The sequence below is a fragment of the Ptychodera flava genome, chromosome 20 (genome assembly GCF_041260155.1).
Source record: "Ptychodera flava strain L36383 chromosome 20, AS_Pfla_20210202, whole genome shotgun sequence".
NCBI lineage: Eukaryota > Metazoa > Hemichordata > Enteropneusta > Ptychoderidae > Ptychodera > Ptychodera flava.
The window spans coordinates 37458527-37482960 of record NC_091947.1 but is presented as its reverse complement, the minus strand read 5'-3'; the positions used below and the strand labels follow the sequence as shown (position 1 = coordinate 37482960).

Here is a 24434-nt window from a genome sequence, read left to right as displayed (position 1 = left end):
TTATTTGTCAGGTGACCTGTTAAACGCGGGAAATCAAGTTCCAAACTTTGCCTGAGCGAACCTCAGGCCGTGTACGGATATATCCGTGCATGGCGCTGAGCGTGAGTTGGGCGTGTACGGATATATACAGGCATGGCGTTTTAAGGGTTAATTAAAACATCCCCAAGGTTATAAATACATTTCCTGCCAGCTGGTCTTGTATAACAATGGTCAACCAAGGGATGGAACATTTGATATTCAGGAGGGGGTAGGGGCTAGAAGATCTCTTGTACATTTTTTCCCAATCTTTATTTTTTCCCCACTCTCCCACCTTTTCTTTTTGTCAAGCTTCTCTGGCTAATTTTTTTGTTGACACTTGCTTATGTATGTAGGATCTGCTTGTCTCATTGCTATAGAAGTTAATATGCATGTTCCTAAAGATGACCTCCAGTACCTAAGTAGCAGACCTTATTTGCTTTTGTCGTTCTTGTTTTTCTGGTTTAAATATTTCTTGAATTTACCAATTCAAACTGAATGTGAGCACACTGTCCTTGACGGTATTTTTCATGTACAGAGCCATAATACTCGGGCATATCTCAACCGATTTTATTCAAAGTTGGTACAAGGACATTAACGTATGTTATACATATGCACGTCAATTTGTTTCATGATATGATCCAATATGGCTGCCTGGTAGCCATTTTGTTACAATTTTTTCATGTCCTTAGCCAAAACTTGGGCAAGTCTCAACCGATTTTATTCATCAATTTTATTCAAACTTAGTACAAGGACATTAACCTTTGTCATACATTTGCACATTGATTTGTTTAGAGATATGATCCAATATGGCCGCCGTGTGGCCATTTTTTAAAGATTTTTTCATTTCCAGAACCATAACTAAGACATTTATCAAGCAAATTTATTCAAAGTTGGTACAAGGACATTGACTTAAGTTATACATATGTACGTCGATTTGTTTCACGATATGGTCCAATATGGCCACATGGTGGCAATTTTGTTATGGTTTTTTCATGTCGAGAGCCATAACTCTGGCAAGTCTCAACTGATTTTATTCAAAGTTGGTACATGGAAATTGACTTATGTCATACATGTACGTGTTGATCTTTTTAAACAATTAAATCAAATATCGCTGCGTGGCGGCGATTTGTTACGATTTTCTCATGTACAGAGCCATAACTCAGACCTATTTCCACCAGTATCATTCAAAGTTGGTACTTCATACATATGCTCGTCAATTTGTTTCACGTCATGTAGCATTATCATGTCAATTATTGAAGTTTCGTAATTAGGCTGATGTGTCAAGAAATACTGAATCAAATTCCATGAAACATTGAAAAGGACATTTATCAGTGTCATTTTCATTATTTTGTAGTTGTATATGTTATGAATTTTCCTAATTAGAATGATATAGCCACAAATACAATGTCAAATTTGATGAAACTTGATACAGATGTTGATCTCATAGTGTTGTAAATACTGCATCAAACTTTATGAAATATGATACCGGGGAGTGTTAGTGTTAGGATAGTATGCAAAAATGTTTTGCAACATCGTCGATTAATTCCCAGTTGACTCATTTAATGAACTCTAGGATAATGGCCTACATTTGTTTTATATTGTCATCACCATGGAACTCATTCTTGGCCATTGAGCGCCATCTGTATCAAAGTATTTTTATCACAGACCTAATTAATGAAGAGGACTCTATCCTCTCTTAGGACTTGTAATCAAAGTTCCCATCAACAAATGGGGACTGTGTCATCAACGATAACTTTTTTTACTAAAGATGCTATAACAGACCAAGCCAAGTGGGTGAAAATACGTCATGTTTTGGCTCAAAACCGCTTGTACCGCTTGTATATTGCTGGCAATATACTGCATAGTATATTGCCAGCAAACTTTTGATTCAAAGTCTTTTGAATTTTGCTGACAGCCATTTCTGTTTAGATTGGTGTCTGTGCATGTTGCAGTCATCAGCACAGCCATAAAAGTTCTCTATAACCAAATGGTATACCTGCCATTTTGTAACATATCAGGAATGAATTATCTCAATCATATTTTAGTAAGGCTGTTTTTCACTTCATGTTTCATAGCATGAATCTTATAACGGGCAATTTTCAAAGAAATAGGCAGAAATTGGCCGAGACCAGCAACTAGTGCCTCGACAGTGATTCACTTTTTTTGCTTCAACAGGGGCATACAGCGTATGTCATGTCTACGTCTGCTAGTTTGGATGAGGTCTATTCTAACCCAAGTAGCCAAGGTTGATGTCAAAGGACACTATTTAGCATGCACTTGTGTAGCTGCAATAATTGTAGCCTTGGTTGGCCGCGGGACTTGGGCTTCTGTCTAGCGGCTTGCACCTTGCCCCAACCAAGGCTACAATTCCCCCCATACCTGTTCGTGTAAAAGCTTCAGTCCGGGTGCTCAAGGCACACATGGGGCCGCATTATCAGAGAATCTCGCCTTACCGTGTGCAAATTTCACCATAATCCTGCTCCCGGATAATGTTAGAATCCTTCTAATCCCTATCAATGGTCAACTTTACTCCTTGCAGCTGAAAAATGACACTTTAATACTCGGGCACAATGTCAATTCAAACTAGACCGCCACCGTTGAACTCTGTACCCAGCCGACTAGTACCATTACATTTAAGGGGTGGCCGACAGGTGTGAGGGGCTAATGAAAATGGTGGCACTGGCAGTAGCGCGCTAGTGGCATTAGCTGTTGTTATTTTAACGTTATCTTTTCGGAGGGTTGAAAATGATCATAGGACCATTTGTTACTTTTCAATTAATGCAAGAATACCCCTATCGCTGAAAGCAAAGAGAGACCAGTGACCATTGAAGAACTTGCCGTATTTATTTCTGAAGAAGTGAAAGAGATATTCAGTCCGTATGCAAAGTCTGTCATCTTGTAATGTCTTTGCTATATTACAGATACTCTGACAACAAGAGGACACCGTGATATAATTATAAGATATCCGATCAATATTTACGGCTACTAGACTATACGATGTAGAAGTTAAATCACAGTCCCCTGTGATCTATTCCGCTATGCGTCCCATAGACGTGTGTATATATGCCTGAGAAAAACCAAGTCAGGAAACCAAATGGCTATTTCCTATAGGGATTATGCCACCATGTCACCTTCGACGTTCGATTTTACCGTGAAAAGTAGCAAGTTCATCTATCATGTAACCGTCGATCGTTTCCTATCATTCTCAAAATTCATACCTGGTACTTAATTTGCTTCAAAAACGCTCGTTTCGTGTGATTTTCAGCCGAATTCGTCAAAACATAAGCATGAGCGACATTCTGGGCACCTCTTGGGTACCTCCACTTTACTGACGTTGGCGCCGCCTACCCGTGAGGGGTGACTGGAATGTTGCTACCGCTTATGTTATGGCGAGGTGTCTCTGGAACTCGGCCGAAAATCACACGAAATGAGCATTTTGTAAGCAGATGAAGTATCAGGTATGAATTTTCGTGTGATTTTCTGCCGGGTTCAGAAGACACCTCGCCAAAACACGAGGCATGAACAACCTTCCAATCACCCCTCATGGGTACGCGGCGCTAACGTCAGTAAAGTGGAGGTGCCCAACGTCCACTGTGAGGTGACCGGAATGTTGCTCACGCTTATGTTTTAGTGATGTATCCGTCGAATTTGGCCGAAAATCACACGACACGAGCGAGCCATTTGATTTCCTAACTTGGTTTAACTCAGGCATATGTACACACGTCTATGGGGCGCATAGTCCAAGAGTGGAATAGATCACAGGGGACTGTGGTTAGATTGCATGGTTTGGCCATAGCGGGTGGAGGCTATAAAATCTTCGATATAATCGGATATTTACCCGTCCAATTAACAAACTGTAGTATCGTCTAGTATCGAAGTTAGAGCCAGACTAGGGCTTGACCAGAGCTGTAAAGTGGTGAAATGTCTGACATATATTAGCAACTAGTTTTAATCTTGAAGCTTATAGTTGTACATTCCCCAACAGTTTCAAATGTGCTGAAATAGTTCCGATTCATAAGGGAGGCTCTAAGAGTGATGTCAACAACTATAGGCCTATCTCCCTTCTACCAGTTCTCTCTAAAATACTAGAAAAACACGTTTATATTAGTCTGTACAATTTTATACATTCAAACAATCTTTTTTGTCACAACTCACAATCAGGTTTCAGACAACATCACTCTTGTCACATTGCTATGTCTATGCTTTTACAGTTATAGATAATGTAAAGATTTTGTCCTTGTTGATCATAACATTTTGCTGAGCAAACTTTCTGTGGACAGGTTTTCTGATTTGTCACTGAAGTGGTTTCGATCATACCTTACAGGAAGAAGTCAATGTTAGCTATTTAGGTGTACATGTCACGCTCATGTTTTTTCGATTACGTGCGGTGAATCTCAGGAGTCCATTTTTGGTCCACTTCTGTTTTTGATCTTCATTAATGATCTTCCACTTTGTGTAAAAATGGGAAGCTTAGATAATAATAATAATAATAATAATAAAGGACAAGTCTTCGTTGCGCTGCTTCAAATATTCATAAATTGCTGAGCTAAAAATCAAAACATGTATGTAAAACTTGCTGATTACAAGGAATTTGTTAAAGAGAAAGATATATCCACAAAAAAAGCTCAGACATGAAATTAATATAAAGGATTCCTCATACAAGCCGGCCTACTTTTCATAAAGATGTATATTGACAGACAAGAAAATGCCGAAGTTTTAAACACAGCATTATTTAAGTAGTCATGAGCAAAAGGATGAAGTCGTTCCTACGTAATTAACCCTATTTCCATCCTGAGTTCATCATGCACACTGTAAAGTTTACTGTGGTTCAAAGCGAGACTACATGTATGTCCTGTGAGAAAATTAACATGGAATGTAATCCGCGTTTGTGTAATGAGTTTAGATAAAAAATGTTACGACCGTACAAAAACAGTAAGATACCTACGTAGTATACAAATAGCAAAGTATTGGAAAAGCTGCACTAAGTAACTATAAATAAATATCAGCGATTTCACAGACTCGGCGTGCCGTGGCACAAGTCTAGTCATTGTAGTATCGTCCATATTAGAGTCGGAAAATGCGCCGATAAATATTGGGAGAGTATAGGCGATTTCACAGACGCAACATGCTGAGGCACAAGGCAAGTCATTCTCGTCCAGTGTCGATCAGCAATTCCACAGTAATCCCGAAATCGTTGATATGTCAAACTTTCATACTGGATGGTAAATATCCGATTTTAAAAAAAATTGTGCAAAGTCACACCGTCATGGACAACAACTCACACATTGTACAACAACCTTTTTAGTCAAACACATTTTTCTGGGAACCACTCTTTCCACATTGAATAACAGCGGCATCTTGTTAATGTAGTTGTACCATGGAAATAGAGGGTTGAACTTAGTTGTGAAAGTTGAACTAGTTATGTAGCTTAACTTAGGCACATGCCTCTGAACAGTGTGCATGGACACAAAGTTCTAAGTGCTTTAAATAACCCGTTCCCGTATAGGGTTTATTGAACTAGTACGAAAATTATGTGAGAAAGTTGGGAAGATATAGCAGAGGGTTTATTGAACTAATTAAAATGCGTAGTTGAACTTTGGCAAAAGTATCTCCCTTTATTCACCAAGTGTTATATTTAGTCCCCACGGACACCGTCCGGGGGGACTTATAGGTTTGGTCATGTCCGTGCGTGCGTCCGTTCACGCAGATATCTCAGAGATGCCTTGAGCTATTTCATTCACACTTGGTACAAGGATTACTTCATATGTCATACAGATGCACGTCAATTTGTTTTGTGATGCGATCCAATATGGCAGCCAGGCGGCCATTTTATTACAATTTTTTCATGTACAGAGCCATAACTCAGGCATGTTCCAACCGATTTTATTCAAAGTTCGTACAAGGACATTGACCAATGTCATAGATATGCACGTCAATTTGTTTTGTGATACGATCCAATATGGCCACCAGGCGGCCATTTTATTACAATTTTTTTCATGTACAGAGCCATTACTCAGGCATGTTCCAACAATTTTATTGGAAGTTGGTACAAGGACATTGACCAATGTCATAGATATGCACGTCAATTTGTTTTGTGATACGATCCAATATGGCCGCCAGGCGGCCATTTTATTACAATTTTTTTCATGTACAGAGCCATTACTCAGGCACGTTTCAACTGATTTTATTCAAAGTTGGTACAAGGTTAATGACAAATGTCATAGCTGTGCACGTCAATTTGTTTTGTGATACGATCCAAAATGCTGCGGCCATTTTATTACGATTTTTTCATGTACAGAGCCATAACTCGGGCATGTTCCAACCGATTTTATTCAAAGTTCGTACAAGGACATTGACCAATGTCATAGATATGCACGTCAATTTGTTTTGTAATACGATCCAATATGGCCGCCAGGCGGCCATTTTATTACGATTTTTTCATGTACAGAGCCATTACTCAGGCATGTTCCAACCGATTTTATTCAAAGTTGGTACAAGGACATTGACCAATGTCATAGATATGCACGTCAATTTGTTTTGTGATACGATCCAATATGGCCGCCAGGCGGCCATTTTATTACAATTTTTTTCATGTACAGAGCCATTACTCAGGCACGTTTCAACTGATTTTATTCAAAGTTGGTACAAGGTTAATGACAAATGTCATAGCTGTGCACGTCAATTTGTTTTGTGATACGATCCAAAATGCTGCGGCCATTTTATTACGATTTTTTCATGTACAGAGCCATAACTCGGGCATATCTCAACCGATTTTATTCAAAGTTGGTACAAGGACATTGACCTATGTCATACATATGCACGTCAATCTGTTTTGTGATACGATCCAATATGGCCGCCAGGCGGCCATTTTATTACGATTTTTTCATGTACAGAGCTATTTCTCAGGCATATCCGCATGTTTCAACCAATTTTATTCAAAGTTTGTACAAGGACATCGACCAATGTCATAGCTGTGCATGTCAATTTGTTTTGTGATGCGATCCAATATGGCCACTGTGCGACCATTTTTTACGATTTTTTCATGTCCTGAACCATAACTCAGACATGTATCAAGCGAATTCATTCAAAGTATTTTTATCACAGACCTAATGAAGAGGACTCTATCCTCTCTGAGGACCTGTAATCAAAATACCCATTAACAAGTGGGGACTGTGTCATCAACGATGACTTGTTTGTCATGAAAATTACCCATCCCTTTATCCTTCCCTCTGATCAATCCCATAAGCTAGTCCTACGAGTATTGCGAGAGTGTCCGGCTTTGACTACGGAGGCGGCGTAGGGCTACCTGTAAGCATGCTCATTCAGGGACTCACACCTATCGGCCACCCGTAAAATGTAATGGTACTAGTCGACTGGGTACAGAGTTCCATAACGGTGGTCTTGTTTGAATTGACATCGCGCCCGAGTCATTAAACTGTCATTTTTCAGCTGCAAGGAGTAAAGTTGACCAGCGATAGGGATTAGAAGGATTCTAACACCCGGAGCAGGATTATGGTGAAATGTGCACACAGTAAGGCGAGATTCTCTGATAATTGGGCCCTTATGAGTCATTTCCTGTCATTGTTCATGAACTGTTACATATTGGCAGACCTGCTCAAACTAAGAGGGACTGTGTTGAAACATTCCTCTACTATGCACTTTGCTAAAGTTGACCTCCAGTACCTAAAGTTTCAGACCTTATTTACTCTTGTCATTCTTGTTTTTCTGGTTTAAATATTTCTTGAATGGACCAATTCAAACCAAATATGAGCACACTGTCCTTGATGGTATTTTTATGTTATGGAGCAGTGAGTAGAATTCCTGAAAACGCTGCACTTTATATTGTAACTTGCTTGAAGTCAAATAAGCTCTAATTGCCAGCAGATACAATACACTGGTACTATCACGTGCCTGAAATTCAAGCATAGGGATGTGGTCCCGGTACCTTGAATTTTGTTTTGTGAAATTAATGTGTTACAAAAAGAATACAAAATTTGACTGACAACTGACAAATGTCGTCCCCGAAATGTTGAAATGTCCCAAAAAATAAAACAGTAGTGGGACACAGTGTCCCCTGGTTTAAAAATCATGGCTGCAACAATGATGTTGTAATGTGAAGGTGTTTTCTTTTTCTTCCTCAGGAAACACCTCCCCTGACCAGAAGGAGCCAACTCCCTTGGTGATAGAATGGATTCCTGATATTCTGCCCAAGTCAAAGATTGGAGAATTAAGGATCAAATTTGAGTATGGGCATCAAAGAAATGGTCACATTGAAATTCGATCTGGTGCAATCATCAATCTTGACCAGTCTTCATCAGCAAGTACTGCTCCTTAAAGTTTTTCAGCATGAATTGCATTCAGTGATCTATTTCAGCTTATAATATTGTGACCCTGCTGGGCAATGTGAACCATGTAATAGTTTTACGAAACTTAAAAAGTTCTAACTCAGTCACCCAGATTGCATAGCAGTGTTTAAACTTTACACTCTGTTAACTTATGTAAGAACCAAGTGGTGTAAGAGATTAAAATAGCGTTAAGGCTATGTTTATAGGCTATTACTATTACACTTGTAGCCACAAGGGGTTTCGAATTGAAAACAGACACACTATGTATGTATAATATGTTTAAGGCATTTGTGTAAAAACTGCCCTTTTTTATGGCCAGTGAAATTGTCATTTTATGATTTTATAAGTACATGTATGTGTATATCTTCCCTTTCAAGGTGTGTTTTTTCAATTTGTTTCTTTCTCATCATCATTCTTTGATAATTGTTCCTTACAAGTGGAAGATAGCCACTTTTAATACTCTTTATTTATTTTTGAATGCATTTTCTTAAGTTGCAGTCATTGTTAATGCATTTAACATCTATTGCATATGTATTGAATTAATCACAGCTAGAAGAAATACGGCAGTTCTTTTAGTTGGCAAATTCCTCACTAAGTACAACCCATTAGATTTATATACCTGTGGCTTTGTTGAAATACGTATGATTAGAATACAATGGAGTTTTAAATCAAATAGATTTGCCCTTTTGATTATTACTTTACAACTATGGTAAAAGAGATAGTTCCGAAATACTGTGAAGTAGTGAACCATAACATTACAATTGAAATAAAATTCATTTTTCTGTGGACAAGAATATTGTTAATGTATGGTTGCTTGCCACATTGAAATGTAGCATCTTCTCCTTGCAGGTTAATTATATGATTCTCCTGTGAAGTAAAGATAATGACTAAGAAATAGATAGCCCTTTGCAAAATCAGAAAATTGTTCATGTGCCACCATCCATCAATTATATAACCAACTTCACACATTTGTTACCAGCTGTTGAGTGATTTGACAACCTTGTAACATTCCCACTTCCTTTTGACATGACAAACACCAAAAAAATTATTTTCCAGTTTATGATTATTCTGTTGATTCACTGAACAAAGGTTGCAAATGCCGTACTTGATTTTCAAGAAAGTGTGTTTCTATGTAAACGGTTAGAGAGTTCATATTTGTTGCCATTTCCCAGATGTCAGTGTAAGGATGTTTGTAACACTGTATGTATTAACTTTGTACATGAATTGGTATGTGCCTAGAATGTAAAGGAGTATAGACTTTGAGTTACTGTTAATCTGTATGCAGAGCCCTAATTCATTTCAAAGATATTTAGACAAATGTCATATAGATCCAAACATGCTTTGTGTTTTCTTTTTTAGTAAAATTTTGGTTCAGAAACTAAAACGAAGAGTGTTTACTCAGTATCACAGGATAATTTAAAGATCCCTATGATGCAGGGATGACCAAAAATCTGATTCATATTTGGCAAGTTCAGCACACATGCATATTAACTACTGCCCATTTGCTGTGGAATAAATGAGGTTAAGGTAGCATGCGCCTTGAAAGTGAAAGACTTAACCTTTTGCTCAAATTTTCGGCAAGGAATATTTCAACCATGCTCTTTCAAAATCAAGATTAAAGACCAGGTCACCGTGCAAACTTTGGTACCAGAGAAAGAAATTACCTGTATTTGAAATTCAAACTGACTGCCATCCCTGTGTTAACTCTATGGGGAAGTAAAATTTTGATTTTCGAAAAACTAAGAAAATAAAAAGTTTTCTTACTCCAAGAGCTTCAAAATGAACTCCCACAAATGGTAGATTAAAAAAGAATTGTAAAAGTTTGAGAGTCTGAATATCTGTCCCCGAGGAGCGTTCTACCTTAAGGGAAGAACATTCAGAATCACTGTTTGTCAGCAAATCTGAGAGCCTTTCATTTATGGGGCAGTCCTCAATTCCGTGTTCTTGCATTAGTGGTTATCAACATTGACTGTTTATGAGGTTTTAGTCCAGTTTTCTCCTTTGAAAGTTGTGCACATTTAGTCAATTTTCTCAGAGAGAAAGCTTGTAAAGATGGATGAATGGTACAAGCATGAATAAATACTTGTGTGCATTCAGAGCATTCCACAGTAAAATTCTACAGTATACCGTAACTGCTCTGCGAAAGGTCCTAAATGACATTACTCCCACCCTCCATGCTGAGCAATATATAATCATCGTCTGCTTGAAATATCTGCAGCATTAATGTGATACCATTGACAACAACATTCTGTTTTTATTACACGTCCCTCATCTGGATATTCAAGGTACTGCCCTCAAGTGGCGTGTATCGTATCTCACCAACAGATACCAGTACGTTGTAATCAATGGTCATTCATCACAGTCAACTCCATTTCATTTCAATGCTCCACATGGATCAGTGCTACGGCCGCTTTTACCTTCAGAGCTAAGTTTCAGGCTCATTTCTTGAGAGACTTTACCTGTAAACTATTGTAAAGGGCAAATGAAGATTGCTTGATGGATCTAGGTGCTTTACAGCTCATACTTTCTGTCATTATTAAGAGCAGGTAGTATCTACTATCTGAGCAAAACAGCAATGCATTGAGTTCGTGTTTTAAAAAGATTAATCCTTCCATTGTTCTCTCAGATGCGTAAATGTACTTTAGATGAAACTGGTATCATCCTACAACTCATTTTATTGGCTGTTTTGGTGTGGGTATGAGAAACTTTCCATGAATGGCTCTCCATTTGCTTTTACGTTTAGCATCAATTACTTCTCCATTTCTAGTGGTGGGGCAAATCACCAGCTACGCAGAGCTCAGTATAAAAAAATTTCCTTTGAGGAAGTACTACCTATTTCTGAGCATATTGTGTTTCCAGCATAATTTTAGTAGAATACCTTGCGAAAACAGGGGACAAATCTTCCTTAATAAAATAAATAGAAAATGAGACAAGGGTTTCTTTAAAAAACAAAAATTTTAGAGCAGTTTTGGTTCATATGGCGGCCATATTGGGTTCTGTACTCCCTAACAGTAGTAAATTTACAGTTCATTTCCTAAACAGCACTTTTGCCAAAATGAAAGTTGCCCTTTGAATATGGCATGTTTATTGTTTATCGTGGTTGTGTTCACCAGTTTTTAACTTGTACACACATATACTACAGTTACTGTGCATCCACAAGGACTACCAGTCACGTCAAAGTAACATACTGAAAATAATGCAACATGTTGCAGTTCATTGTCATTTTATATCTAGTTTTTGATTTGAAAGTAGACTGGAAGATCTGTCGCTCGAGGGCGTTCTCTACACGCCCCCTCCCCTCGTACAGGAGGGAAGCGTAGGGTGCTTCCTTGAGTGACGGATCTTTCAGTCTAGATTTGAAAGTTACGTGTTGGAAAGATATCAAAAATCCAATTTTGGAGTTTGCTAATTTTGTTTAAGGCCAAAAAAAAATGTTTCTGGTCAGGCCTTTCTTAAAAAAATGGTGCGGCGACGCGAATTTTTTTTTTTTCTCCTCAAGGGAGGGAGGAGGGTCAGTTTTATCATTTTATCAATATAGTAACATTAAAACTGTTCATGCAGTCACTGATCATTTTCTCTTTCTCTTCAGCCGTTTTGGTTTGGTGTCATAGTAATCAGTACGTAGTTTGCCGCGTCCGCCTGCCACAAACCAGGAAAAAAAGGGTGACGCGCTGATCAGAAACATTTCTCTTTTTTTTTTTTGCCTAAAAGTAACATCGCACAGCAGCGTGCTGCCTTCTGGAACATTGGCCTTGATCATCAGTGGTGACACTCAGTGTTTTGGGAAATATTTGTCCAATTACAGAGAAAAGGTTAGCTTTAATCATCATCACTGCCAAAAACCAAGTCCAGGACCTCTCCTCCATTACAGTACACGCTACGCTTCCACCAAAACCTACCAAAAGGGATAGAATAGCATATAACATAACCCAGCATAGCTTATTCCATAGCTAATGAGAGGTTCTAGACTATCAAAACCCTGGCCTGTGAAGGATTAGAATATTTAATGGATATTCCAAACTCACAAAAAGTGAAGTCCAACTGTAAGGAGTCTTGAAATACAGATCAGTGTCTCATCCTGGGATGTTACCTATAATCATGGAGGTAGAATTCCATGCTGCTCTCTAATTGCCCAAGAGCTGTGCATATTCAAATAATGAAAAATGATAAAATTGGGGCAGGGAGGTTATGCAAAAATACTCGGTTGTGACATTTTTAGCTACTATAGTCTATAGAAGCTATTGGGATGGGTAACCGTCCAGTATCTGTCTCTATGTATGTGTTTATATGTATGTCCGTCCACTCAAATATTTCAAGAACCACTATACTTACAGACTTGATATTTGCTGCGTAGTTGCAAAATATGATTATGACAAACTATTCTCTTTTTTTTAATATTGTTGAAAATAAGCAAATTAGCTAAAAAAAGCCGTTTTAGTTAAAAAATCTTCATAACTGCTGGTCAGACAGCTTTGATATTTGGTATACAGGTCCCAAGGGATGACCTTACTTTGATTTGTTCAAATTGTTGTTAAATATGCAAATTTGTATTTTATGGCAATTATCATTTTTGATCAACAAATCTTTAAAACTGCTGGTCCGATAGGTTTGATATTCGGGATATAGGTCCCTAGAGATGACCTATTTCAGATTTCTTCAAATTATGTAGAATTTATTGTCATCTGTCTTGTGCTCACATACTACTCATTATTTTAGGATGTACAGTTGTTCACCAGTGACGTGTAATTAACTCATGAACTGCATATTAAAAACTGGTAATCATGAAAAAAATTGCATTGCTTCCAGGTGTGGAAAAAACTTATGCAGGACAGACAGTAGAAAAAAATTGCTGCCACAGTGGCAGTTGATACATTGAACAAAACGTACAAAAAAATTGGCAAGTGTTGTACCTTACTGGTATGTTCGTTGTTGACTTTGTCAAAGTTAATCCGGTGATAATCTGGTGACAGCGTCCACAGATTAGTAATATACCCTTGCTTCTTTGGCAAATTAAGCAATCAAACTCATCAGATAATAGAGGCAACACCGTGACAAAACTTCGTAGCATGGAGCTCCTTTTTAACTCCATGATGTAAGATTGTCAAACGACAAATGGGTGGCACGGCGAAGGAGATAAAGAAATCGTTGCAAAATCCAGTGCTAACATAAGACAAAGCTGCAAAGAAAGGTCGGTGGTATAAATCTTTATTGGCAATACATATCGCAGTCGAACGTATTAAAATAACATAAACCATAGCAAGAAGTACCCTGTGCTGACACACCTACCCACCCCCAACCCCTGGGGACGGACTTTTGTGCTTTCCCCTATGATCGGACTCGTGAGCTTGAAGAGTCGAAAGGCCGTTGCAATTAACTGTTTGATGACGACGTAGTGATAGTGACGTGAAACCTGCTTCGATGAATAAGCTGAAAAAAATTATGCGAACTTAGTAACTGCACTTCCCTTCTTTTGAAGCGTCTCATTCGTGCATCTGCTCCGTTGCCCTACTTGTGCATATATACTTGTGCGAATGTGAACTCTATGACATATCCAGTAATTTCGCCGATTCGTTCGGCCAGTTTTCGTGGTCGACTGTGCCAGTAGTTGTACTTTTAGTTAAATATTACGGATGTAACGAATGAAGACAAGTATATTTGCAACACTCAAAGGGGAGAATAATTGTATGCACTCTTTTCCTAAAAACACAATTGCCAGCAAAACATAGAGGAGCAAAAACTTGAAATAAATGAGCTTCAAGCCGGACATCAAGGGATAAGATGTAGGTTTGTACATCACATTATGAGGACATGATGTCAGTATCTTTCAAACTGATAGAGCGTCTTTTTCTTAGTATCTTTTTAGCAAAACAGGTACTCATATTCAGAGGCTAATAATAATGCAATTTGCTATATGGCAAATTAATATTATGTCCTTAGCATATGATACATATGTACGTGCATTTTCTACCAACCAATATTTGTCGGAATAAGTGAGTCGTCAAGAGGCTTATTCTAATTCAATATTGAACGTGGCGAAACTTTTGAATACATTCTAAAATAGTAGAAATGAAACATTACACCGTTTGATTTTTTTCATACAATTGCCTTAGACGAATTTCATAATTTTTATATCGTCTCTTATTCTTTTTTTTAACACTGGGGCTCTGGATGTGCTTCTTTGAGAACAAAGTGCTTCAGAGGAGTTATTCATCTTATGGCGAAAGAATTTATGCAATTAAGATGAAAAATTGGAAACCATTATTTGCTATGTGTTTGCTGCATGTCAATGGCAAATACCACGTCCATTTTGAAATTATAGGGTAAAGACACACTGTTGTTGTAAATAGATTGAAATACTACCAACTGATCACTCAGATCTATACTGTTACAACTTTGAGAAAAGACTGCACTGAACACGATTGGAACTAATTTGGGATAGTTGGATGGAGAAGTAATACCGATTTAATCTACAAATGTTATCTCATCTGCTTTTCTTTTTAAGTTACACGCTTGTTTTTATGAGTAATTTGCAATATTGCGACATTCAGCTATACAGCACCTCACGCTTTTGAGAAATTTGAAAAATATGAAAATCCAATTATCCCAAATTAGTTCCAATCGTGTTACTGTTACAATCTTTATGATAAAACCTTAAATCAACAAAAACACCAACAAGACTGCCATAAAAACTGGACTGCGTCTTTGTGAGATATTTGGCGTCCATCAGTGTAATCACGGTCCCTCCACGGGACCGTGGTGTAATGGATGCATAAATAGAAATGCCGAGGTGCTCTCTGCGTCGTAGAGTTTCCTAAATAGCGAAAATCTAACTCTATGACACTATTTTCGAACTACACAAATATACCGATGACATGTTTGTTTAAGATTTTTTTTCAACTGCTACTTCGATGAGGCAAGAAGTACATAGTATGTCACGGATGATTAAGTAACTTAGCAGAAAACACTAGAATACAGTAACCACTTTGACGTACAGCAATGGCATATAGGAGCAATACGTTGTCACCAGCATGCTTCTGACCAGTTTACAAGCAGATAATGTAACAAATGTATTTATTTCATTTATGAGCTCGTAAACATTTATGCTTCATCTATATCTCTTCTGTCGATTGTAGGTCTTACGAGGAATAGAAAAAGGAAACCGTATGGGGGCATTTAATTTGTATAAATAGTACCAGTGATACGGCGTAACCTCAAAGCCGCTCTTTAACTAGCGAACAACAATAGACAAGTCAACAATAGAGCACATCTTCGCTTTGAATAGGACAAGTAATTGTAACTTTGACTGTTTTCAAAACGGCGTCTTGCTCCATTTAATAGACCCCTTGCTTAGAGCAATCAATAATCATCTCAGTGCGCTGGTTCGTTTTAACTCCCTTCCACTCTATTTTGTACCGAAATCGACAGACGAAGCAAGCGTGCATGGGTGTATGGCGTCATCAAGTATGAAATAATGTCGAACTGGACATTCTACTCGGAATATTTTGTAACTGAAATCGCCACAACTGGAAACGCTGGTAATGGAACAAATACCACGGAAGAAAACTCCCACTCTCCAGTATACACCACATGGCAAGCAGTTTTAATTTGCTTCATACTGGGGAGTGTGATATTATTGACTATCATTGGCAACTGTTTGGTAGTATTGTCTGTTTGCTTGGTACGTAAACTCCGCACGCCTGCCAACTACCTATACGTCTCGCTGGCTGTTTCCGATCTTAGCGTTGCTATCCTTGTAATGCCGTTGGCACTCGTCAATGAGATCAGCGGTAGTTGGTCGCTTGGTCCGGCAACCTGTGACATGTGGATCGCATTCGACGTAATGGCATGTACTTCGTCGATATTGAATCTTTGCATGATCAGCGTTGATCGGTATCTTGCCATTACTCGTCCCTTGAAATATGCAACGAAGAGAACTCCAAAACTAATGGCTGCAATGATCACCTTTATTTGGATGGCATCAGCATTGATTTCGTTGCCGCCTCTGTTTGGCTGGGGAAACGGCAATGTGCACACTAATGACAAATGTCTGATCAGTCAGGACTATGCTTATACAGTGTATTCAACTTTTGGAGCTTTCTACTTACCACTTATTGTCATGATCGTTATTTACCTTAAAATATATCGGGCAGCAAATCTTTTGCGATTGGCCGATAAGAAACAAAACATGTTGAATAATGACCGATTCCGCATTTCATCGAGGAGAACGACAAAAAGTTCGTCAACGGATTCTGGGTACGAGAATATAGCGTCTCTTCATGGCACCAGAGACAGAAAACTATCGAAACGGTCAGGATTCGGAAAATCAAAACAAGGGAACAGAATCTCTGTCTCCGGGGAAAGGAAAGCGGCGAAGACACTTGGAGTCATTATGGGAGCTTTCATACTGTGCTGGTTGCCGTTTTTTATTGTTGCTTTACTGAGACCCTTTTGCAAGTGTACGATTTCACAGGTACTGAACGGATGTTTACTATGGTTGGGATACGTCAACTCTTTGTTAAACCCGATAATATACGCAATGCTCAACAGGGACTTCAGAAAGCCATTCCAGTATCTTCTTACATGTCGATGGAAGGATCTTACCAAAGTGTCGAGAAATAAAAGTGTGAAGTTGGCCTTGAAACTGATGGCTGAAGAGAGATTGGAACAGAACAAGAGCAGCCATGGCAATGAAAAGGAACTAACATCTCACTCAAATGGAGACATAAACGACAAGAGTAACTTCAACAGAATTTAACATCGCGTTATTATCAACAATAATGATTGCTCTTTGCTCTCCTTGTGAAACTGCACCCGATATAGTGTCACTGAAATGTATTTGCACAAGCTATCTAGCGTAATTGTACTCCAAGGCAATGGAAGCCAAACAAATCCGGGTCGACTTTAATATTGTATACAATTTGAAGTGATTGGTTTGGTGGTAAAGATATATTAAGACGAAACTAATGACTCGAATATTTACACATGTCGAATCTGATACCATAGAAACGGACGACGCTGTCATTTTGAAGTGTGTTTCTTGTTACGGGTTACGATTTGCACTGTATAGACATGTATGGGTGTAATGAGAGAACTTTAAACTGAAACGTGAGCGGCTTTGTAGCTATCCTTTCGAACATTGAAAGAACGCTGATCTCTGTGACATTCTCTTGCCTGCACATTCATTACTTTTGGCAGCTTTAATCAATTACAAAAGCAGACCATAAATTAACACGTATTCTTCACGTTCTAAATTGAAGAGTAAAGAAAATGATTTGTAGTAGGACTGTCGTACATAGGGAAGTCGAAAAACGCCTCCTGAAATAGCATGTAAATAATAGCACCACATATATAGCATATATTGAACGTTGTTTTCAAGTCCCAATGGATATCACTGAACGACAATTCGGACAATTTTATATCTACAGTGTATATGCATCCGCATCTCACTTGGTCAACGACCACTGTAAACATGGTAAGAAGTCACCTCGCTGCGCAATTCATTCTGATTTCAACGTCTTTTTTCAGAAGAAACGAACTGTCTTGCGATTTTAACCTATACCACCTAACTAGGTAACTGAATACTACTGAACCTATATCTTAGAAAAAATGGTGTACTTTCCTCAAATTTACATCTAAGAAAATAGTAAAAAATTTTAAAAGTATACTGGTTTGTTGTGTTAGCGGACTAACATTACATGTACAGCTCCTATCAGGTGATTGAAAAACAAGGTGCACTCTGTCAGCCATGCCCTGATAGCTTAGCTTGATTGTTTCATTTGTGTAGCCAAAGCACACATATCCCGATTAATCTGGTTTGCAGTTGAGTTATGTTACGGTCTGTCCATATCCGTAACAAACCGGGTAAACTTTGAGGCTGCAAAACCGTAGCAAGAAGTTTACCTGATACCGAGTTAAAATTGTTATTTGTTATGTCTCATGAAGTCATCATTTTGTTTCAACGGCTATCCACACGTAATGCCGTTCAGTTTGCTAAAATCATAGACAGTGGAAGTGGTGAGTACAGGTGCTTTTTTCACCGATGCAATAATTTACCTGTTGCAAGATACGATCGTAAACAGCAAAAGTGTTTTGTCTAATCAGTTCCTTCCCTGTATTATGCAGCAATTGACAGAGCTGTTAGTATCTATTTTACAACGGTACGTGTGTGATATCTACACTTCGTACAACACGACATCCTCAGTTCCAATGTCCTAAATCTCTCTCCTGTCCGTTGTCCTACGGGTCCAAAAATACACCATGGTACATTGACGGGAAGTGCAATTGCATGCGCTGTATAAAATGATTTCAGAAGTGGCCGGTTACCAGTTAACACAGGAACGGGGTAACAGGGGATCAGGCCTGATTTGTAACAGTCGATGTCATATTTTTAGCTCCTTTTCCTGCAGAGGTTAATGACCTTGATGTACCTCCGATGGATGAATCAAATCCAACAAATGAGTGTAGATTATATATAGAGTGTGACGCTACAGACAAATAGACCTCTGACAATATTTCATCGCAGATTGATTTATCATTCAGAGAGAATTCTACCTTTTCAATTGAGAGAGAGATACCCCTTCAATTGTTTTCATCTGAACTTAAAGATCCATTAGCTGTAACTTTGGTCATTTTTTAAATTTTGTTTGTTCTGTGTATCATCTGCAGTTTCTGGTTTGTATCCCTGAACCATGGAGAAATTCCTAATATTTAGCTCATAAATATACCCTATATGAGTATAATCTGCATTGTTATTGTTTAAATTTTGTATTCAGGTCCGGACTAGAATACATTTATCAACAATAACAATGGTCATTTCACACATACAGGCTGCGTTGGCAAGCAGGACACCGGGCATTGGTCATGATGATCGGATTATAGTATAATTCTGTAGTTGATACATTGAAACAGAGTAATGAAAAATTAGTCAAAAGTTACAGCTAATGTCCCGTTAATGTAAAGAATATGAAAGTGAAACAGACTGATTTTTCCAAACTCAGTGAATTATGCCGATTGATGTACAGATTTTGTGACTTAAGTGTCTCCTGAGTGCTAGTACACCCATCGTCTAGCCGCGATTGCAATCGTTCCTGTCTACCACTGTCTATACTTATCTTGGTAGTACTACCAATTCCATCAATCGGCCTTATACTCAATCTACCATCAATCCATTGAAATAAAAGCCTACAAACACTTGCCATTTCTGAATTGGCTGTACGCACATTTCACAGTGACATTATTTTATTAAAAACAAAAAGCGCTGGTAAAATTTCAAATATTGACAAACTTAGACAAACTTTTCGGTGGGTGTTATACAGATTGCATGAGGTATACAAAGTATGAATCTGATCGGTTTTGACGGCATTACACAGAAGATCCAACGTCAGACGACCTCTACGATAGAAGTATGTTTCATATTATTCGCCATTTGAGGTGATGTGCCCGCGATTTGGATACGTATATCGTGTTGTCGGAAGATAACAACATTTAACCATGATGGGGAGAGTAACCGTGACTTAACTTACATTGTTGGTCAGCTCATGAAATGCGATTTGCTCTTTTGATTTTTTCATAGTAGTGTTGATGTCTTCTTTGTCTTTGCTCAGGAGTCAATGTGGTCAAAAATCTCTATGGATTTTTTCAGAATAAATGATGACCTAACCTCAGAAAAATTTGCTATAACTACGTTGGCCTGTAATAACCACCTGTTTGCTGATAAGTCCCTGAAGGTTGCATTTATGTGAATTGTCTACGTTGCTCATGCAAAGATCACAATGCGGATATCATGAAAACGAGTAATTTAATCTTCATAAACCTTTTTTGAACAACTAAGACTACGGCAAAGACATTGAGGGTTTACTCTGAATATCCAAAATTGCAAGCCAAACACTTTGTACATGAAATCAATCAGTAATCTATGGAATACTTAAATCACCACCACCATCACCACCACCATCATCAAGAACACAACAACAACAATGTAACTTAGATTGGTTACCGGGGCTCAAACATCGATATCAGTTCATGCACAGAATTTGACAAGGCTTGTCGGACAGATGTTGGATTTCAAATGATAGAAAAAAAACAACCCCCAAAAAACAACAAAAAAATCCGTGTCAAAGGAATTTCATACCTATGTTTTGCGTGGCCAGCAAATAATTCTACCGACATGTAACTGGTTAAAATCTAAAAATAAATTTGCAGTGTTCTGTGTAAGTAGCAATTATATTATTTAGCAATAAATAGTAATTTACAATAATTATATTATTTAGCAATAAATAGTAATTTACAATTCATGCTTCTTATATATAAATTTTATGTACGAGAGAACCTGGTAAAAATCCATTTGGAGCTGACTGATCTTGGGAGGGATACACCGCGGGAATGCTGGTACTCCATGGTCCCTCTGAGTTCTTCAAACTGTTATAACAGCACCAGGAACCAGACGAAAATATCTTGCATTTGTTGGGCGATCCATTCCAATGTTATAAAGTATAAAAAGTATAGAACTTGCTCACAAATATGGAAAATATTGAGAGGCACGAATATGAGAATCATAATTTATTATTCGGTTTGCTGATTTCAGCGCATCGGCGCCAATTTTGTTACTTTTGTCCTTTAACACGATTGGAACTAATTTGGGATAATTGGATGGTGAAGCAAGGTTGTTTTAACCGGCAAGTGTAAGCTCATCTGCTTTTCTTTTTAGATACACACTTGTTTTTATGAATAATTTGTAATATTGCAACATTCAGCTCTATTGCACCTAACAATTTTGAGAAATTTGAACAATATGAAGATCAAATTATCCCAAATTAGTTCCAGAATCAAATTATTTTTTGATGATATTATAAAACAAATCCCCCATCCTCAGATATGAAATAATTCTCCTTTACTCTGGTAAAATTCAAGTTTTTCGGTGCGTTATCACCCAAACGGTGCTGTTTATAATGTCCGATGCCCAGAATTTCAATCCAGATATGTGTTGGAATGGCCACAGTCCCTCTACTCACCGTGGCTCGGTCTCATTTTCAACTTTTACATCCCATCTATCATATTTTCGGCTTTATCTTCATTTTTTCGGACATATTACATGTAATCTGGCGTCAATAGCGTGGTCAATGTAACCTGTTAAAAATATCGCCCGTGTAGCATGACAAAATCAAAGATAAACAAAGAAATCGACAATATTAATGTCACCGGCTTGGTCCCATGATTTGAAAATGATTGAATCTTTCTAGCCAAGGATGGAACGCGGCATTGTTAAATTCTGGTTCTGTCACGAAAAGATCGACTATCGATCTACCATATTTATGTGTGTCGTAAAGCATTCCTTTCAAACAAGACAATTCACTCTGATCATAAATCTGGGAGTTAACTCTCAGGAGCTTGACAACTGTCGGGTTTATTGATATTAACCCGAGCATGGAGGGCAGATTGAGTGAGACAATTTCAGTATGTCATCACAATAGGTCAACCTCAGCGACAGTGGCGTTTGGAGTATGGCGCAGTAGCTCGCGGATACGGTACAACTATTGCCGACTCTACAATTGCAAGGGACGTAATTGTAGACTTGCTGTATGTCTGTTGGCATATAAATATCAAAAGATAAATTGAAGGAATAAACTTCAGCAGACTGTCGCGCAAAGTGGTATAAACAGTATAAAGTTGTTCGTGGGGTGAACGCCTTAGCCCACGAGTAACTGCTGCCATGAAAAGCTAAGCAATCAGTGAGTGGCCAGTCAGGAAATGTTATAATAGCCAATATCTTCAATTCGGTTAATTTGAAAAACAAAACAAAACAAACGGAAAATGAACTTTAACAGCACTTTCCTCCGAGCAGTCTAGTGTAGATAGTTCCTCATTTTTACGATGCCACCGCTAGGATTTGAGTAGAGTCAGTGATAGCGGCGCCTTGATAGGCTTTATTACCTAATTGTACATTTTGCGTCAATATTTGGTATCTCTGTTGCGTAATGAGATAAAAAGTTGGTGTTATGGATGGGTCAACATGTATAAAAGCCACAGCATGTGTCAAAAATATTTGAAATGAAACAATGCATGAGAGAACGATTAGAACACGGAGGTAAAGTGATTGTACATGTTCGTTGGCGGGGCTCTTTGAGCAATGACTGACCTGTCTGTAGTGATATTTTGCTTGATTTAGGCAGAGTACATTGAAACAAAATGTCTAACTTCAAAATGATATCATCAGTAAAACTGTTGGAAAGGTGAAATTTGACGATGACTTTGTACTTCAACACGACAACAACAATCGCCATAATCATCACCTAGGGACAGAAACTTAATTAAGGCAATTGGAAGTAATTTAGGATAAGTTGATGCTGAAGTAATGTCGATATAATCTGCAAATGTAACCTCTGCTTTCTTTTTAAGTTACACACATGTTTTTTATGAGTAATTTGTAATATCGCAACATATTCAGCTATAGGGCACCTAACACTTTTGAGAAATTTGAAAAATATAAAGATCCAATTATCCCAAATTAGTTCCAATCGTGTTACTTGTGTACTTGTGAAGTAACGACTGCTGTTAATATTGAGGAAAAACTGACTTCAATGTAATTAACATCCTTCATTGACTGATGAGGATTAATTTGCAATTGTTGGTATTTGCACTGTAGAAATGGCCGTGAAATATATACAACTTCTAATTATCACAGTATTGACAATTTATATTCGCCAATTTTTGTGAAGTAAAATAAACCTTCCTTCGATCAGGTTGGCACACATTTGTCAGCAAATGTTATCTGTGTAGTTTCAAGGAGGAAAATTGAATGAAGGGTGACATGTATTTCCTCAAATCATTCCAAGTATGAAAACTCAGACAACTCTGATCAAAACAGTATTCAGGTGCTTTAGAAACAAAATATACAGATATATCTGAGTCAACAAATTTGTGCAATAATCCTTTTCTTGTATAACACTCCCTGGCAAGATGTGTCATCATAATTGACAAAAAATATAATTAAGGCAATGCCTGCATGTTGACCCTTAGGGATGAACCATTTGATATGGGGGGGGGGTTGGAAATTGACCCGGGGCATTATTTTTTTCCTCCCTGCTTCACCTGGAATTTTTTAACTGTGAATTCTGGCATCTTTTCCCTTCCCCTCCAAGAGGAATCTTTTTCTTCATGCTGAAATGAAATGAAAACCACTGCTACTGTTAGTGATTAAGTTTGTTCTACGTAGTAGACTAAAAGCATGTAGTACAAACTGACTAAGGACTTGAAAGACTGCAAATACATAGAAATGACACAACCCAATTACTAGGGGTGGTTAGGTGGGGATATTCCCCTCCCGATACAGAAAATTACGACTCAAAATATATTAGGCATGAAACGATTTCCCATCATTACCTTGTCAAAAGATACAAGTGAATATCCCAATCGGAAAAGTTTCCAATTTTTTCACTATTTAATGCAAAGAAATACAAATTAATGCAAATAAATCAAAATGCAGCTTCTATATATTCTATATATGCTATTGAAGTGCTTGGGATTTCTAATGTTTTAAAAGTTTATGTGATAGATTGGTTCAAATTCAGGGTATGGCCATTCATTTTGGAATGCAGCTTCTATGAGAATATTAACAAAATAAAATTAAGGATAGTAAAAAAAGTAAAGTAATAAAATTAAGGATAGTATTCAGACATTTATAGGTATAAGTCTATTTATGGCAAATTCTTGCACCCTTGTCACATTGGATTGCAAATGATGTGCTTAAAGCTGTTAGAAATTGAAAAAGAGTTGTTCTAGAAACATTCAACATTTGGGTGAATGCCTGAACCACTTTATGTACAACAAATACTTTTATATACAAGTCATGATAAGCCAGGCACATCATTGTAAGAACAATGGACACATGATATCCAATGCAGGGCTATTTGGACAAGCTGAATTCATTCAAAATATTTTCAGGAGCAAGGATGAGAAATTGTAAAATAAGCAAAACCAAATGAATAAAGCTACTTGCTGTTTAAAATTTAAGCACTGGGTAAAAAAACAGCCAAAGTGTGAGTTAAAACATTAATCAAATCAGGGCATTGATGA

At 37.8% G+C, this 24434-nt stretch overlaps 2 protein-coding genes across 12 annotated transcripts in view; both read left to right on the top strand.

The window, feature by feature from the left end:
* LOC139120858 (uncharacterized protein C2orf42-like) overlaps positions 1-9767 on the top strand; it is a 38459-nt gene extending 28692 nt beyond the window's left edge. For 5 of the 11 annotated variants that reach the window (XM_070685470.1, XM_070685465.1, XM_070685466.1 and 2 more), the window contains one exon: positions 8160-9767. In XM_070685470.1, coding sequence (XP_070541571.1) covers positions 8160-8353 — 194 coding nt within the window. In that variant the 3' untranslated portion in view covers positions 8354-9767. The remainder of the gene's footprint in view (positions 1-8159) is intronic. The other 6 variants (XM_070685467.1, XM_070685463.1, XM_070685464.1 and 3 more) reach the window with 3 other exon arrangements.
* Positions 9768-14529: 4762 nt separating this feature from the next.
* LOC139120857 (5-hydroxytryptamine receptor 1F-like) lies at positions 14530-19922 on the top strand. The gene is made up of 2 exons (XM_070685461.1): positions 14530-14683; positions 15789-19922. The coding sequence occupies exons 1-2, from the start codon at positions 14532-14534 to the stop codon at positions 17116-17118; spliced, it is 1482 nt and encodes a 493-aa protein (XP_070541562.1). The 5' UTR covers positions 14530-14531; the 3' UTR covers positions 17119-19922.
* The last annotated feature ends 4512 nt before the right edge of the window (positions 19923-24434 follow it).

What these genes read in the sequence shown, in the direction of transcription:
- LOC139120857 (XM_070685461.1), top strand. Translation starts at nt 14,532, where the DNA reads ATGTGCTTCTTTGAGAACAAAGTGCTTCAGAGGAGTTATTCATCTTAT. An exon ending in GTCCATTTTGAAATTATAGG is followed by an intron (nt 14,684 to 15,788) that starts GTAAAGACACAC and finishes CGAAATCGACAG; the next exon opens with ACGAAGCAAGCGTGCATGGG.